The sequence below is a fragment of the Peromyscus eremicus genome, chromosome 8b (genome assembly GCF_949786415.1).
Source record: "Peromyscus eremicus chromosome 8b, PerEre_H2_v1, whole genome shotgun sequence".
Taxonomy (NCBI): Eukaryota; Metazoa; Chordata; class Mammalia; order Rodentia; family Cricetidae; genus Peromyscus; species Peromyscus eremicus.
In genome coordinates this window covers 51,531,817-51,550,600 of record NC_081424.1, presented here as the reverse complement: position 1 = coordinate 51,550,600, position 18,784 = coordinate 51,531,817, and the positions used below count along the sequence as shown (strand labels likewise).

Below are 18,784 nucleotides of genomic sequence, written 5' to 3'. Positions count from 1 at the left end.
AATTTGAGTATTAATGTAGTGATTTTTGAAAGCGATGTTTTCTGGGTGTGCAGCAGGCATTGCAGTCAGTAACATCAGTGAACAGGAACAATACTCCTGTTGGGTCTCTGACATATTAGGAAAGTACAAACCTTTGGTTTAACTGGATGATTGACATGTGGCAGGAAGTACATGAAGTACCTACATTAAAAGGAGGAGGAGGAAGCGGAGGCTGTAGTTGGTAGAGTGCTTGCCTAGTGCACACCAAGCCCCGAGTTTAAACCCCAGCACCCCAGCAGGCAGGGAAGCACATGTCTGTAACCTCAGCACTCAGAGCATAGGAGCAGGAGAATCATCAGCTACAGAGGAGGCCCCCCAAAAGCCTAACCATCTTGGAAGATAAGAGACCTTGTCTCAAAACAAACAAAATTGGAAAATGAAAATGAGGAAGCAGCAAGCACCAAAAATGTGTATCATTTAAAATGGGATAATAGAATATAATAGCATATAAATTTTGAGGATTTGGGAAATTAAATAATGCCATCTGAAGAACATCAATAATCATTTTTTAAAAGTTCTCGAATACAGTAAATTCACTGTCATATTTTAAGGGTGAAACTGCTTGGAGAAATGTTTAAAACTGAGAGACGTGCCCATTAGACTGTGGTTCCTTTAATGGCTGGTATAGCTTGTCTCTGTCTTAAACTCAACTCTCGGTAGTCACTACCTGGCCTGCATATTAATGAAGAACATGAATACCTCTCTAAAATTTTCAGCCACAGCATCTCCATTAAAAAAAAAATCAATACTCTCCCACACCTCATGAATACAGACCAGGGCCTGCTTCCAGCAGCATATGTTGGCATTAATTATGACTAAGAGGGGGACCTTCCCATCTCTGGCTAACTCCCCCGTTACACCTCTTTGCACACCCAAACTCACAGTGTCACTCTTTCCCATTATTTTTAATGGATCCTGATCCAAAGCGTGTGTGGGCTGTGCAATTACCGCTTGGCTGGGCTGTACAATATTCCCTCTGATGTCTTATAGACGCTGAACCAGAAAGGCATTCCAAGGACACTGAGGGGTCCTGTGCTTCACTGCACCGCACCTAATACTGCTTAACAAGACTCAATTCAGTCCTCTTTGCCTCTCTTTCCTGGGGCATTTTTATGAAGATTTTGTCTGTAGAATATTCATCAGTGATGCAATGTTGAATCAGAGAACCTTTTGTCCATCACCTTGTATAAACTGTCCAAAGACATCCCCTGCCCTCTTTTCTCCCCTAGCTCACAGGCATACAAGCCTGTAGATTTGAGTATTGCTCATGCATTCAGTCTAGCTTGGTCCTCCTTAATCAACAAATTGGTTCACTTTTCCTGCAGATCGTAATCATACGGCTCTGCTCTTTTCACTTTCTAGGAATAATGTAAATGGTAAGAGGGAAAGTTTGGACCTGGGTAGAGTCAATCAGTAAACGTCCATCAAGTGGTATGTCACCCTGCTTGCACATTAGTAGACAAACACAGGACTTGGGCATAAGAGTCTTACCCAAGGAGAGGTTGTTGTCTATAAAAATAGTTTATCCATAACCACACACATAAAATAAAAGCAAAGCCAGCCTGCCCTTATCTTCTGGTAGGAATGAAAACGGAGGTATCAAGTTTCACTGTTGGTGCTGTTAAATCAACTTGTTTTCAATTCTGTTATAATGCACTCACTGTATTGTGATTTTTCTGAACCGTTTTGGAGTAGGAAACAGGAAAGCTAAGAATTCATCCAGGTTTTCAGTACTAAAGAAGCTGACACACTAAACATTTCAGAGCCTTTAAGAGATGGAGACGGTGAGGTTGAGGGTGTTCCAAAGCATTGCCTCTGGTACAAAGGCCATTCATTCCAAGCAAAGCCACACCATGAAAAAAAAAAAAACCTCCTGACTTTGTGGCAGCCTGTGGCATTTCTTCCCCACATCCTATGACATTCCTTCCGAATCTCTGACCTTCTTCCAAGACTTCCTTTCCGTGTTCCCAGCATCATTTTTATCTCTGTGAATAAACCCAAAACATTCAAGAGCTTGGCAGGAACTTAAATAAGAATGTTCTCCAATCATTTTCCAGTTTGAAAAATGCAAAATTCAAATATACAAAAGCCCAAGCTGTGAGCTGGGGAGACGGCTCAGCCAGTAAAGAGCTTTGCATGCGGGTGGGAGGACTTAAGTTCGGTCCCCAGCACCTACTCAAAAACCTGGTATAGCAGAGTGTGCTTGTAATCTGAACACTGACAGGTGGAGAGAGGCAGCGCCTTGGGGCTCACTGGCCAATCAATCACCTCAGCCTAATCAGTGAACCTCCGGTCTCAGTGAGGGATCCTATTCCAAAAAACAATGTGGAAGGCTCCTGAGGAACAATACCCAAAGTTGATGTTGGCAGGCAGGCAGGCAGGCATACACGCAGGCACACACACACACACACACACACACACACACACACACACACACTTCATGAAGTATCTGAAAATACAGGATAAAAGACAGGAGCATGATCTCTCCATCTATGCTGATTCCCACAGCTGGAGCACTTTCCTAATATCACTGGTTGTATCTCACCTCACTCCTGAACTTCTAAGGGACTCTGGGAGTATCACAGTATAAATAAGCTTCCCTATCTTCTCCTGGAACAATTTATATAGTAGCATAGAGCTAGAGCCAAGGATTAATGGCTTACATTCTCCTTCCTGACTAACCATGGAAAGAAAAATAACTCATTCCATTTCATCAATGTGGAAAAATCAGAGGCCATGGCTGATTTGACACCACCAAAATGAACTTTGTGATGTCTAAAATGAGTGTTTTCAAATGGCTATGGACGATTATTTGTGAAAATACACAAAGACTACATGAATGTCTTTGCAAATCTTTCTCTCGTGTAGAAAGAATTGTTGCTGTCATATCTCTAAATATCCAAACCACAGCTTAAAATACTTTCTGGCCTATTCAAGCATGAGGAAGTCACGGCTTCACTGACTTGGTCCAGCTCCATCTCCATCCTTCCTCCACTTCCTCTGTGTTCCTCCTCTGGTCAACTTCACTGCCTCGCCATAGCACAAGCGGACAAAAGGGTTTACCCTCCCTCTATTCTGAACACGTTGCTGAATCCCACTCAGGCAGAAAAAGTGGGTCAAATTGATTGGTGTTGCCTGAATAAATCCTTGTGTTTATCAAGCAAGCAAGAGGCCCCCAGGAAAGAAGCAGACGGGCTGATAGGTGAGGACAAGTACCATGCAAACAAAGCCAGGACTAACAGGAAAAAAAAAAGGAAGGAAGGGAGGGAGGGAGGGAGGGAGGGAGAGAGGGAAGGACTAAAAATAAGAAAGGTAATTTAAAAGAAATAAAAATTATATCGAAAAGCTATGGTCTTGGAGATGGAGCCAGTAAGGACATAATGAGTAGTACGCGTTTAAAGGACACACCAACTCAAAAGAAGGGTGTGCCTTCCCTGCTCCCAAGATCTTATTGAAGAACTTAGATCATGGTAGATTCAGAATGGCGAGAAGGAAATTCAAGAACATTTTCCAAGCCTTGAGGTCCAATGAGGCTCTCTGATATTCAGCCAAGCTTCCGTCGGCAACTCAAACCCATTCCCAGAAAAATCAGAGTTCGTTTATGTTTTGTTTTTTCTATAAGATTAAGGCAAGATTTCAGAAAAAAAAAAAAAAAAAAAAAACCCTTGACATCTAAAATTCAATAAGCTCAGGAATCGCTGCTGTTTAATAAAGCAAGCTTCGGGATCTATTCTGGTGCTAGTCAGGAAGTAATGGGACTCCATTTCTGCAGTATAGTTAGTACTCAAGGAAGGCAGCTGAGACTCCGTAAAAACAGAACCTGTGTGCTGGGTCCACCCACACCCATAACCTCACCAGATACCTTATCATGTCGAAGGAGTAGCTTGATCAGATTGAGCCTCCGTTTCCTCTTCTATGAAATGAAGAGGCTATATCATATGTCAGTACCTGACACATTAAGGGGGAGTGCTGTGGGATGTTCTGTATGGCAAATGTGTTGCTAATTAGTCAATAAATAAAACACTGATTGGCCATTGGCTAGGCAGGAAGTGTAGGCGGGACAAGGAGGAAAATAAAGCTGGGAAGTGGAAGGCTGAGTCAGAGAGACACTGCCAGCTGCCACGATAACAAACAGCATGTGAAGATGCCGGTAAGCCACGAGCCATGTGGCAAGGTATAGATTAATGGAAATGGATTAATTTAAGCTGTAAGAACAGTTAGCAAGAAGCCTGCCACGGCCATATAGTTTGTAACCAATATAAGTCTCTGTGTTTACTTGGTTGGGTCTGAGCGGCTGTGGGACTGGCAGGTGAGAGAGATTTATCCTGACTGTGGGCCAGGCAGGACAACTCCAGCTACAGACACACACAATGTAAGGTTTGTTTAACACTGAACCACAAAAATTGTAAGTTCTCATTCCTTCCCATCTATGGGAGAAACAACCCTTACGTTATACACAGCACCTGAGATAAGAAGAGGCTGCCAAACAGTGGGTCACCTATAATGAAGATTATACTCAAAAAATAACATAATAAGTAATATCTTAGTAACAGTAATTTTTTAAGCATGAAAATTTTCATTATGATAGCTCTCCAGACAATTGTTCATGCCTTCGTTCTGATCCTCTGAGAGTCGAGGTGTTCAAGAAGCTAGCTTGATTTTTTTTTTCATTCCAGATAACATTGTGTGTATGGGGGGCAGGGAGACAGTGGGTGTCTGTATTCAGACAGATCACCTAGTTGTGAGGCACTATTGGCTCCCAACACTACTATTTGAAACTCCTTACGTTGGCTGAAAAGAAAATGCTCTTTTGTAAGCCTTTGACTTTGGCTCAGTTTGGGAGCATTTACAACCCTATCATACATAACATAAACACCAATCTGCCTTTCTTATTTCTTTGAAAATTCAATTATTTCTAATTACATAAAGGCATCATTGATCAAGTAAGCATAAAAACCCATAAAGGAGAATTAAATCTCCTAAATAAGATTGTAGACTTTAAGGAATAATTAAATGTTATCGTATTTAGTACACAGAGACATCTTGGTTGTTGATAGCTGCACCAGTCTTAAGGGAAGTATCTTAGTCCCTTATAGTTATCATAGTATAAATTGATACGGTGCAAATTAGAAATTTTTGGATTTTCATCTCTCTCCTCCTCTCTCCAGGCCTGGAAATGGGCTTTTGGCCCTGTGGTCTTGTACGCATGTGAAAGAATAATTAGGTCCTGGAGATTTCAACAAGAAGTTGTCATTACCAAGGTATGCTTGTAGCTTTATGTCTGAATAAAAGCCTGAGTGTAGATGAAAATTTTTTATTAGCCCAAGTTTTTAATTTGCCATTTTTATTGCAGAACGGCTTGTAATTTAGAGGCTCATCTTCTGTTCTAATAATTGCTTATATCGGAGCATCTTTCAGTGCAACCAATTTTACTGGAGACAGAGATCAAGGCTCCATGCTGGCACACACAATTCTGATCAAAGCTTATGGCATGGCACTGGAGTTAGCTATATTTCTCTTTATTACGGTTTCTCTCTAGTGAGGAAAAGACAAGGAAACGACTAAGAATGCTTTACACTGACCATAGTAACTTCAGATACTATATCAAGGTGAAAATTTGCAAGCACACCAGTATCACTCACACTCACACAGCTTCAAGTATTCACAGTCTTACCTAAAAGTACTGAGCACAGGCTTGAGATGAAGCCACAGGTTCAGGATATGAAGGGTGCTATAAGTTTAAGATGGAGAGGGTGGACATACATGGTGTTCTACCCTGTTTAGTGGTGTGCACCATGGTGGGACTTTCCTGTCTTGCTGTTCATCCTTATGGCTCTTTAATTTTTGCTTCATGCTGGAGGAATATAGGAACAGACAGGCAGAAAAAGCATTACCCCCAGGTTGACAGAAGTACAAAGTACTCTACTGTCCTAGTTGGGGTTGCTATTGCTGTGAGGAAACACCATGACCAAAAAGCTGATGCAGAGGCCATGAAGGAGTGCTGTTACTAGCTTGTCCTCCATGGCTTTCTCAGCCTGCTTTCTTATAAAACCCAGGACCACCTGACCATGGATGGCATCACCCACCATGGGCTGGGCCCTCTCCCATTCATCACTAGTTGAGAAAATGCCTTACAGCTGGATGTCATAGAGGTATTTCCTCAACTGAGGCTCCTTCCTCTCTGATAACTCTAGCTTGTGTCAAGTCGACACACAAAACCAGCCAGGACTGCTGTGGGATGGTCTGTATGTCAAATTGCTCTGATTAGTCAATAAATAAAACACTGATTGGCCAGTGGCCAGGCAGGAAGTATAGGTGGGACTAACAGAGAGGAGAATTAAGGGAACAGGAAGGGAAAGGGAGTCACTGCCAGCTGCCGCCACGACAAACAGCATGTGAAGATGCCAGTAAGCCACGAGCCACGTAGCAAGGTATAGATTTATAGAAATGGATTAATTTAAGCTGTAAGAACAGTTAGCAAGAAGCCTGCCACGGCCATACAGTTTGTAAGCAATATAAGTCTCTGTGTTTACTTGGTCTGAGTGGCTGTGGGACTGGCAGGTGAGAGAGATTTATCCTAACTGTGGGCCAGGCAGGAAAACTCTAGCTACACAGGACATCTACCCACTCCCAAGTGTTAGCTAGTACAATTTTAACAGAACACTACAACCCTTCACTGTCTCATTGAAAGAAGATGAACAAGGGAATGCTCTCATGTGTTTCTATCTTGCTGAGTTCAGCTTATTACCACGGGATGTCAACCCAGACTGGAACATGTATGGGAAACTACACCTGTCACTGGGAAGACCATTTTGTAGCTCCATCTGAGGCAATGTCAGAAGGGAGAGCAGAAGCCCAGAACTAAAGATTAAAATGCTGTGAGGGGGGCTCCTCACATGAAAAAGTGTCATCCCAGTATTCACATACTGGATTGTGTTCTTGTATGTGTTTACTATAAAAGATGTGGAGGTATGCAGAGAGTTTTCATAAAACAATGGATATCTACAGAGGGCAACTGCTTCTGTCCTCAGATGAGCCATTAGCATAAAATCCTTGTAGAAGCTTTACAGGGCTTCCCTCTATCCAAAACTTAGAACCCAGACAGTACTTCGTAAAAACACAACAAATAAAACATTCTGGGGAGAAGTGGAAGGCTGGTATTTTTTCCTTCACCGTGAAGAAAATTTCAGGGTTAATTCTCAAGAGATTGAGAAAACATGCAGGTAACTGCCAAACATAACAAATTACTGCTAGGGGTTTTTGCTCTGTTTTGTTTTGTTTTTTAAAGTAAAGATGGTGTGGCAATTATTTTAATAAGCTCGAGTAAAATTATGTGCTATGCATTCATGCCTGCTTATACTCAATTAGAAATGGTTATCTGGGCTCAGGGAAGTTTGGTCACGTGGGACGTGGAGTCATGTGGGGCTTGGAGTCACGTGCCTGCCATGTTGCCTGCCACCACCCACCCACCCCCACCCCACCCCCCGTGCAGTTATTAAAAGTCAAGCACAGCACCCTACACAATGAACTCTGTTATCGCTCAAGTTGCAAGTCCAGGCATGAAAGCGGGGACAAATATCCAAATATCAATGGTCTAAGGAAATTATACCTTAAAAAAAAAAGGCAGTTAATGATTTTGCAAGCCTTTGATGGAATGAAGACTGTGCTCTCCTCATTTTACCTGAGAGAGAATCCCCGCAGCTATCTTGCTCTGTTGTAGGTGGTGAGCCACCCGTCTGCAGTCCTGGAACTTCACATGAAGAAGCGCGATTTCAAGATGGCGCCCGGACAGTACATCTTCCTCCAGTGCCCATCCATCTCCCCTCTGGAATGGCACCCCTTCACGCTCACCTCCGCTCCCCAGGAGGACTTCTTCAGTGTGCACATCCGTGCATCTGGAGACTGGACAGAGGCATTATTGAAAGCCTTTGGGGCAGAGGGACAGGCCCCCAGGGAGCTCTGTAATATGCCAAGGTGAGATCCCGCCCCCAAGTCACTGTTTCGTTCAAGTCGCAATACTTCAAACAGGAAGATATCTATATGCATCAATAAATTGTCAATTTCGGAGATTGCTTTATACCAGGCTTTAAGCTTGGGTTCGTTTAAAAAAAAAAAAAAAAAAGGAAAGTCTTCATAAAATGTATAATTTAAGAGAAGCAAGTACATTTCTGTAAAAATAAATAAATGTTCAACAAAAGTAGGCGATGATCCAGGAAGAACAGTTTCCTTTCCAGATCTAAAAGCAGCTCTTGTCTAATTATGTACAGCCTGCCATGAGTCATGAGCTCTCTCCCATCACAGACTGGGGTTTCAGACTGTATTTGCAAAGGCTGGTCTCCTGAAGAAGGATGCTCTATTCTGGTCATTGCTGGACTTGACCTGTACTGTTCCTACATGACCACATGGTAATATATAGGAGACATATAGAGAGAATACCCATCACTGCAACCCTATTTTCAAATACATAGTATAAGGCACTGAAGTCAGGGCTTCTCATATTAATCATGTTTCTGCCCATACCGCTACTCTGTTTAGAGCAGCCCAGGCATTTGACCCAAGACCCTGTGTGCATGGTCATAACTTGGCTCCTTTAAGTGAACAAGAAGGTCAATTCCCACTCCTATAAAATCATCCAATAGTACATGAAGTCCATGGAATAGGGCCAAAAAAAATGAGACAACAGAAAAAGATGAGAAAAACAATTTTCAAACTGAATATTTTAATGAATCATTAAAAAACAAAGTCTACTTGTGCTATTCTCAGGGGACAGTAGCCACCACATGTTGACTTTACTTATAAAACACCGTGGTGCATAGTTACATGGAAGTTCCTGCGGGTGAGATGTTGTCATCCCTTCTGCTGCATCTCCAGGGTTAAGAACAATGTCAGACACATAAAGATAACATAACAGAAAACAGTAATACCTTCAGCCTAACGTATATTCTTTAGCTCACTTATGACAAATATTTATTGATGACTAAGTAAGCACCATTACGAGTATAAGTCATGAAATGAAGTGAGCCTTTTGCCCCCTTTCCCGCTCTCCAGGGAAGGTAGAACCGTAAGGATGCCACACTGGTTTTATCTAGTGGGTGGAATGGATGCATGCCTTGCTGGCAAAGATGAGTGATAAAGAATAAGCAATGAAGCAGGATTCTAAGATTTAAAATGAAGTGAAAATGCCTAAAATTAGGGACAAGTGTAGAAGGAAGTAACTCCCCCCACACACACACACACAAACAATACAACACAATTACCGTGTCTGCTTGCTTACCTCGTCCCTGCCCTTCCCTTCCTTTGTTAAGTTTTATACCTTCAACTTCTTTGTTATCCTTGCTTCGGCTCTGTGTGTATCCAGTTACTTAGTCTGCCAAACATTCTTCCCTTCGCCACCCAACTAGCTTTCAATCAACCCACAGAAAACACTGCATGCTGCTTCTTGTCTATGAAGTGTCCCTGGGAGGTCCGACATGATTTGATCTCTGGGGCCTCTCTGGGTACATCTGCTCCACCCTTGTCCTTCATGGATATAACCCTCTTAGCCTTCTTAGTTTTTGGTAACTGACAGACAAAATTACATGTACTGGTTGTTGAAGTACACGTACATTGCATTTTTATATGCACATTATGTTTATATATGCACACTATGTTTATATACGTATTTTATGTTAAGTCTAGTGAGCAGTTGTTTGCACAGTTAGCACTTCCACAATAAGAACACTTAACATGCACTCTCTTTGCATTTTTCAAGATTATAATAGATCGTCACTGATTACAGTAACCTTGCTATGCCTTGTGATCTCTCCAGTGTCCTTCCTATATGGCTGTGATTAGATCTCCTTTCATGGACATCTCACTCTCCCCTTTCCCTATTCCCAACCCTCCCCAGCTAACCATCATCCTACTGTCCAATTCTATGACAACTACATTTTTATATTACACTTAAGAGTGAGATCACAGTTATCTTACTATTTGATGTAGGATTAGGTTCCATAACGGCCTTGGCACAATGTGTGAGTTCCCAGAAAGACTTAACCACAATTGGCTGCAAAGTCAGAAAGGCCAAATACCCTAGATTATACCAGTGGTTATGTTAGTTACCAATGGCCCTCAGCTCAGAAAAATGAGGAAGGAGGCTGATGGTGTGGAGCATCAAGGAGCAAGCAAGACTCAGCTGCTGTGAGAGGAATAACTTCCTGCTTTACGTTAAAACACCAAGTCCAGATCAAAGGGATGACAGATGAATGAACAAGGAAGCCAGAATTTATTCAGGGATCAGGAGATGACTCTGCAGATAAAACGTTCACTGCAGAAGTGTGACCACCCAAGTTCCCATCCCCTAGCCTGTTTGTAATCCCAGTGCTCCTGGGGTCAAGACGGGTGATCTTGGAGTCAGCTTGCTAGCCAGACTAGCCAAATCAGTGAGCTGTTGGTTCAAATAAAAGACCCTACATTGGTATAGAAGAGGGGAGAGTGGCTGGGCGGTGGTGGCGCACACCTTTAATCCCAGCACTTGGGAGGCAGAGGCAGGTGGATCTTTGTGAGTTCAAGGCCAGCCTGGTCTTCAGAGCGAGATCCAGGAAAGGTGCAAAGCTACACAGAGAAACCCTGTCTCGAAAAACCAAGAAAAAAAAAAGAAGGATAGTGATCAAGGAAGACACTTGGCATCAAGTGCTGTCCTCTACATGCATGCACAAACACATATGTGTGCCGACACAGGCACACATACCAAGGCACATGCAGACACATGATTCCAGGAACACACATAGTCACAGCACACACAAAGAAAGAAAGGAAAGAAGGAAGAAAAGAAGAAAGGAAGGAAGAAAGAGAGGAAAAAAGAAAGAGAGAAAGAAAGAAAAAGTGTCGAAATGATACCTATTCTAATTGTAAGGAATAGAGAAATGTAGCTGACTCACCCTCTCCCCCCCCCCAAAAAAAAACAAATATTAAGGCATCAAGACTTGATATATAGGAAAGAAGAAAGGCAGGAAATATACTCTAAATGAGGCAAAAGGTGAGAGCCTTACAGATTTCAGTAAGACATGAAAATGAATTATCTCAAACTTAGACCTGCCCCAGTATATCAACCTTGCAGGTTGATGTCAGAGTATGGTCATTTCTCAGACAGGGCAAGTAAGGGCTCCCCAATTCTAAAGAATTAGAAAGATAGATAGATAGATAGATAGATAGATAGATAGATAGATAGATAGATAGATATGTATATATATATGTGTGTGTGTATGTGTGTGTATTTCTATATATATGTATATATATACATGTATGTATGTATGTATTTCTGTGGGCTTTGGGACACAGGTGTCCTCTGAATTTAACTGATATCTTTTTTTAATTAGTGTCAAATAAATCACTGATCACTAATTATAAAAATAATCAACAACATGAAATCTTAATCTATGGGTAAGGCCTCTATCTATCTCTCTATTATCTATCTATCTATCTATCTATCTATCTACCTACCTACCTACCTACCTATCATCTATATATCTATCATCTACCTATCATCTATCTATCTCTCTATCATCTATCTATCATCTATTATCTATCTTTCTACCTATCATCTATCTCTCTATCTATCTCTCTATCTCTCTATCTATCTAATTATTTATAAAATAACTTACAGTGGGCTAAGATACTAACGCTTTCTGGTTAATGGCCTTTTATTTTTATTCTTCTATTTCCATATATCAATATGTAATTAAGCCTTAGTAATTAAGATTAACTCAAGGAAAGTTCGTTTGAATTATTAGGAAGTCTGGGATACAGAATATTTTTAAATAAATACGTTTGAACTTTCATGAACACAGATTTAATGCCCAAATGGGTTAACCCCCATCCCCACCGTGTAGGTGACAGGCTCTCCTCAGGGAATGGTTATGAATGACTTAGAAACCTTTTAATTAGCATATCTTTGTTCATATGTAAATGTGTACTTTTGGAATAGTTGGACTAATTTAATACATTCTGCGTACTAAAATGCTCTAAATATTCCCTTTACAATTGATTCAACAAATTGTTATTGAACAGCTTCAGGCTGGGTAGTCAGCAAGGCATCAGGTAATCAATGAGTAAAGACAGACCTACTTCCCACATCCATAGACCTAGAAGCTTAGGGGTCAAGATGGACATAACTAAATCATGAGCACACACACACAGTATAAATGGTAATATTAAAACAACAGTGAGGAAGGAGAGATGAGGGAATTTCACCTAGTCAAAGGGGTCCGGGAGGACTTCCCTAGAGAGACAGTGTTTAGACAGGCCCTAGAGGAAGGGTACCTTTTAAGCAAGTGAAGAGAGAGAATAAATGCAGCTGAGAAGTCCATGATGTGCTATACGGCAGAAGACAATACTACTATGCATTTAGGAAATAGAATAAATGCCAACATGGAGACATGGGGAAGAATCCAGTGGCCTATCCATGTAAAAATGTCTTATTTATTCAAAGAATATGTTTTATCATTATAAAGAAAAATGCTAAGCAAAGGCAAGACATTTTTACTGGCCCTGGGGTGATGATCATAAAGGAACTATAAGATTGTATTTTAGCAAATATAAATAGTAAGTTTTACAAGTTGCACATAACTGACAAATCATTTCAAAATTTTATTTATTCCAAGCAAATCACCTCTATGTGACTAAAATGGTATAAATGTATGAAAACATGGCCAAACAAATGAAAACAGGGGATTTCACCCTGAAAAGGAAACGCAAATCTTCTAAGCCACTGTGGAGTGTCTCCTTCGCTTTCAGCTGGCAGCTGAGGGAAAAAAGTCAGGGAGGCAGCTAACAAAGGTGTCAGAACTCTAAAAAGAGCAAGCCATGTTGATGAGGTGAGCCACAGCAGGGAAAGGCACACTTTGCCTTCCATAAATTACACCTAGCCAGGATCTCCAGGTAGAGTTCTTCCAGTAGAGTGGGCCCCCAAGTTATAAAGCTTATTCCAAGCTCTCCAAATAGAGCAGTGTGTATAGCTGTGTGTGTGTGCACACACGCGCGCGCTCATATGCGCGCGCCTGTGCACACGCACGAGTGTTTGTGTACTCACGTGTGAGTGTGCACGTGTACATGAGTGCGCATGCTCATGGGAAGGCTAGGTGTCAGTGTCAAATTACTTCTCTGATTTTTGTTTCTCCACCCTATTTTTTTTTTAGATAGTCTTTAATTTGCCTGAAAGTTGCCATTAGGATAGACTAACTGGCCAGGGAGCTCCAAAGACCTGCCTGTCTCTACTTCCCCAACACTGGGACTACAAACTTGCTACCACACTCAGCTTTTTATATAAGTCCCGGGAATTGAATAAACTGAGGTCCTCATGCTCATGCAGCAAGCACTGATCCAACCAATTTGTCCATCTCCTCTCCCTAAATAGAGAATCCTGATACACCCCACCAACCTTTCAGCCTGCATTTGCTGACCCATCCTATAAAAACCACCAGCTTGGGATGGCTTTGCGTTCAAGAGCAAAACATTCTAAAGGTCAAACCAACTGCATTCTGTGGTTCCAGGCTGGCAGTGGACGGGCCCTTCGGAGGCTCCCTGACAGATGTGTTTCACTACCCTGTGAGTGTGTGCATTGCAACAGGAATTGGAGTCACACCCTTTGCCTCTCTTCTGAAGTCCATGTGGTATAAGTGTTGTGAGTCACAGAGCCTGCCTGAGCTGAGCAAGGTATGGAAAAATCATTAGTTCACCCTTCCATGGAGTGAAAGGTTCAACGCCCTTCTATCTATCATCTGCCGATTCCTGGGGAGGATTTTAATTAACTATGAGGGATAAACTTAAGGATCCTTAACTATACTTATGTTCTTAAAAATCTCCATTCAGGATTACATTTATGAGCAGGGTTATGTCTAATCTTGTTAAAGATGACAAGACATAAATTTTATTGCTTCATTGCCATTACAGGACATGTAATTGCTCATCTCAATAAAATGTGGACAGGCTGCAAACGGCTATGTGACTGGGTTGCAGTTAGTCGTATTAACAGGCAGGCTTCCCCCTCATCTCTTTAGATCCATTCTGTGGTTGCAAATGTCCAATCCCATCTTCCTTAGACAGCCTGTGTTAGTAGGACTTGTCAGTCCTTCCACAATGGTCTTGCTACCCAGCACCCTTTGTGATTTCTTAGACAACGTTTCTCCCTCCTTTTGTCCTATCTAGTATGAGACACCATCTCTGGCCCTGTCAAGGTAAAAGGAGCCTTCTTGGTTTGATAATCGAGTTTATAAGGCAAACAGCAGCAGACAGATGAACAGGAGAAAAGGTACACAAATTTATTGATGTGTAAGATGACGGGAGTCACACAAAAGTACAAAAACTCAAAGAGAGGCCAAATGGTTGAAGCTTCATTAGCCTTTTTGTTGTGGGCTACAGGCAATTTTATAGTAAATTATTTTTAGGGGAGATGAAGGAGCCTGAACAACAAATACTTGGAACAAAACTCACCCGTGCTCTGCCTATGGTGTCAACTTGGTGTTCTCCATGAGGCTGTATTCTGGAGAATCCAGCCTCTAGGTCCACAGGGGAGTTACAGAGACAGACCCTTCCCTCCCCTCAGGAGGGAAAAAGTGAGACAGTTGATGAAGGTCAGGGAGACCTTGGTTCTCCTCAGCTCATAGAACTCATCATGCTCATGTGTCAAACTCTAGACCTTCGTTCTCTGAGCCCAAACCCTCTCGGGACCAGCATCAGGTGCAACACCAGCAGTACAAAGATGGCCATGTGTCTTGGCTGGGTTTCTATTGCTGTGATAAAACACTGCAACTGACAACAACTTGGGGGAAAAGGTTTGTTTCATCTTACAGTTCCACAGCATAGTCCATCATGTAAGGAAGTCAGGGCAGGGATGCAAGGGAACCTGGAGTCAGGAACCAAAGCAGAAGTCATGCAGCTCTGCTTCCTGGCTTGCTCCGCCTGCTGTTTTATACACCCGGGACCACCTGCCCTGAGCTCTCCCATGTCTATCACTAATTAAGACAATATACAACAAACTGGCCCATGGGCCAGTCTAGCGGGAACACTTTCTCAATTGAGATGTCTTCTTCCAGATTAACTCTAGCTTGCATCGTGTTGACATAAAACAAGCCAGGACACCATGTGAACACGGAGCATTGAAATACATGAGGGAGCAGGACACTTGGCAAGTTTAGACCTGATCCCATCCTGCCCATGTCTGCTCTGGGCAGCCTTTGGTTATGGTTTCCCACTGGACCGAAGGAAGAAACCAAAGTCATTAAGTGGATCCCAGCGTCGAGTCATTATCTTTTCTTATTGCCCTGATCAAATACCTGACAAGAAACAAGGGCCAGGGGATTTGGTTTGGATCATGATTTGAGGATTTAGCCCGTCGTGATAAAGAAGCTATAGTAGTGGTGGATGGCTCTGTGTCAATAGGAGCATGCAAGAGGCGTTTGCTCCTGTCTTAACAGGCCAAGAAGCAGAGGCTGTACAGGAAGCAGGACACAGCAATAAACCTTAAACTCCTCCCCCCAATCCAATTCTTGTAGGTAGGTCCCACCTTCCAAAGATCCCACAACCTCTTAAAACAGCTAAGGACCAAGTGTTCAAGCATGTGAGCCCGTGGTGAGAATTTTACAGTCACACTGCAGCACAGTGTGTGTTCTGTGGAACATTAGTTGTATGCAGCATCTGTTGAAAAGAATTTTGTGGCCCCATAAAACCTAAGAGATGCTCCTTCAACATTCCATTATAGAAGATTCACAGTATCTGCTACCCTCTCAGACAGGGTCTGCAGAAAAGAACCTCAGGAAGTCTTGTTCCATCCATTCTTCCAAACCCCATTTAGCCACAGAACCTTCCTACATCTGCTACCTACTCAGGAATTGTGTTCTGTGATACTCTGAGGGAAATGTGACTGAAAAGCTTCGAAAACTGGGTGTCTTCCCCACTAAGAAAGAAGAGTAAAATTGGCTGCTTCGTGAGGTCCAAAGTGACAGGGGCTGGACGTATGCTTTTCATTGGATCTTACGGCTGGCTGATCATACAGCTGGGGGTCAAGTGTTTGAATGCATGATCCTGTGAGTAACATTTCACACTCAAGACTACAGCACAGTAGAACAATTTAAGTTCCTTTTCCGGGATGAAGAAATTGATGTTTAGATGTAAAGTGACCTTGCTAAACAATGCACAGACAATCAAAGGAAGAATCCAGATCCAGGTCCATCCAGTTCTTCCTATGACACAGTCAACTCATAGTAGACATGTCCCTGCAACCCACATGCACACTACTACAGGATCTCTGTCTGTCTGTCTGTCTATCTGTCTGTCTGTCTGTCTCTCTGTGCACACACACACACACACACACACACACACACACACACACACACAGACTCATGTAAGTGCACCTGTAGATTCAAGCTTCAAGCACAGATACCTGTGTACACAACATGTATATCAGGGTCAGAATAAAGACCCAAATACCAGTCCTCAGGCATCTCTACCTTCTGTTGGAGACAGGATTGCTTCTTAGCAGGCTATGTGGCCTGTGAGCTTCTAGGGATCTGTTTGTCTTACTGGGATCACTGGTGCACACTGTCATGACTGGGTTTTTATGTGGACTCTGGGGATCCAGTCTCAGGTCCTCACGCCTGCAAGACAAGCACTTGACTAACGAGGTCATCTCCTCATCTCCACTGTTTCTGATCAGAGAATCTCTGTACCCGAATCCTACTCTCCCAGGAACTAAAGAAACACTACGTGCAATGCTCTGTTCATCGCTTTGGGCTGGGATTCCTGTTCCCTCCAATGAAGAAACAAGAATCCTTATCAAACAGGGAGTGTTTTTTAAAGGCAAATAATATGAAATACAGAACTACTGTGCAAATGTACATAAAACAGTATGAATATGAATCACATCCACAAAGATATAAACAGATTGCTAGTGCTACCAGAACCAACCTAGTTTTATCAAGCATTTTCTACCCAGCCAGTATAAAGCTGGGCATTTTACATATTTGATATCACACAATCTCTTGTAAGTGTTATTTATTTCCATTTTACAGAAGAGGAAACACACACCAATCCCAAAGCTAAAAAGAATGATACAATTGTCTTATTGGAGTGCCTTAATTAAAATAACTAATACCTTCACTGTACCAATGAAGGACACAAAGCACAGAGAAGAAATGAACAGTAGAACTAGAATTCGAATTTAGGTCCTTCTGGTCCCCAAACAACCCAGTTTTTTTTTAAATTGTCATTTATTATTATAGGATATATGGTGGGGGTGGGTGCCACAGCTTCCCTGTGGAGGTCAGAGGACAACTGTGGAGAGTTGGTTATCTGTATCCACCACAGATCCCAGGGATAAGAGCCAGATCATCAGGCTTACACCCCAAGCACTCTTACCCACAAACCTGTCTTTCCTTCACAGTCAGTCTAGCAAAGCGAGCAGAACAGCGACTCTTCTGTAGGTTCGGATCTCAGAGCGAGACCTTCTTCATCTTCATCCTGCAGTCTACCAAGTGAAACCCACCTGTAGAGGTGGCTTGTTGCTTCTCAATCCCCATGACACCTGAGTCACATGATGCTTCACACAGAGAAGGCAGAGCCTGTGAGTCTCTCCTTCACTTGCTCACTCAAGCAACATATATTCAGCACCTGCTGTAAGTCAGACTCTCGTACTGATGGGCAAGTCTCTCAAATCTGCCATAGGGACCCAGCTCACATCTATCTTAAGACAACCTCTCTTCTTTCCACTTCCCCTGCCTCTCTGCTATCCTACTGTATTACCCTGCTCCCTCCCTTATGTTGACATTCTTAAAGCATCTTATTGGTCTGAACACACGGTGAGCTCCTTAATCCTGTTCTTTTCTCCTCATTCGTGAATATGTAGCATGGGTGTGCACTGGTGAGCCACTGAGTCAGCACCAGACTGTGCGATTCCAATGTCCACTTCAGCACTCCCTGTAAGAAGAGGCAGCATTCCCAGGCTATTCAGAGTTTAGGCTGAAAATTATGCTTAAGACCTGACTCCTAAGTCACAGGGTTAGGAAGTTTCTGTCCTTTGAAGCAGGTGTGGGGGTGTGTGTGTGTGTGTGTGTGTGTGTGTGTGTGTGTGTGTGTGTGCTATCACCAGGCTTATGTAACTAATATTTGTCAGAGCCGCCTACATGCTTTTGAGATATAAATACTACTCCTTCCACTGAACTGTCAGCGTCTATGTAATTTTGAAAGTGCAGCAGAGCAAAGTGGTATGCATTTATCTAACAGCATCTTCACAATTTCAGGTCTAGGCTACAGCTTTCAGATTGTTCTCTTTTGTAAGTAGAGGAGAGGAACGGGAGCATAGAAATGCAGAGCTGAAGTTTTTAGTGTAAATTGTTAACTGCAATTAGGTAGGATTTTTTTCTCCTCTAGATGCAAAATACCCCCTGGCATAAAGGTACACATTTCTATGTTCAAGCCCCAAGTTGTAACTCCACAGCAAAAAGAAATTGCTATAACTTTCCTCCATTGTTACCCTTGTACACAATCTCTCCCCCTCCTGCTGCTCCTTCTCTTCCTCCTCATCTTCCTGTTCCTCCTTCTCTTCCTTCTTCCATTGGCTTTTTGAGAAAGAGATTTTCACTGTAGTCCAGGTTGGCCTGGAACTATATGACCCAGGCTGGCCTCAAACACTTAGCAATCCTCCTGCTTCTGCCTCTTACGTGCTAAGACTACAGGTGTAGGTCGCTACGTCTAGCCACATGGTAGCTTCTTC

At 42.5% G+C, this 18,784-nt stretch overlaps 1 protein-coding gene across 1 annotated transcript in view; it reads left to right on the top strand.

Moving 5' to 3' along the window:
- Nox3 (NADPH oxidase 3) overlaps positions 1 to 18,784 on the top strand; it is a 62,618-nt gene that overhangs the window by 20,258 nt on the left and 23,576 nt on the right. Inside the window, exons 8-10 of the mRNA XM_059272396.1 lie at positions 5,208 to 5,300; positions 7,760 to 8,013; positions 13,569 to 13,731. Of these exons, the coding sequence (XP_059128379.1) occupies positions 5,208 to 5,300; positions 7,760 to 8,013; positions 13,569 to 13,731 (510 nt within the window). The remainder of the gene's footprint in view (positions 1 to 5,207; positions 5,301 to 7,759; positions 8,014 to 13,568; positions 13,732 to 18,784) is intronic.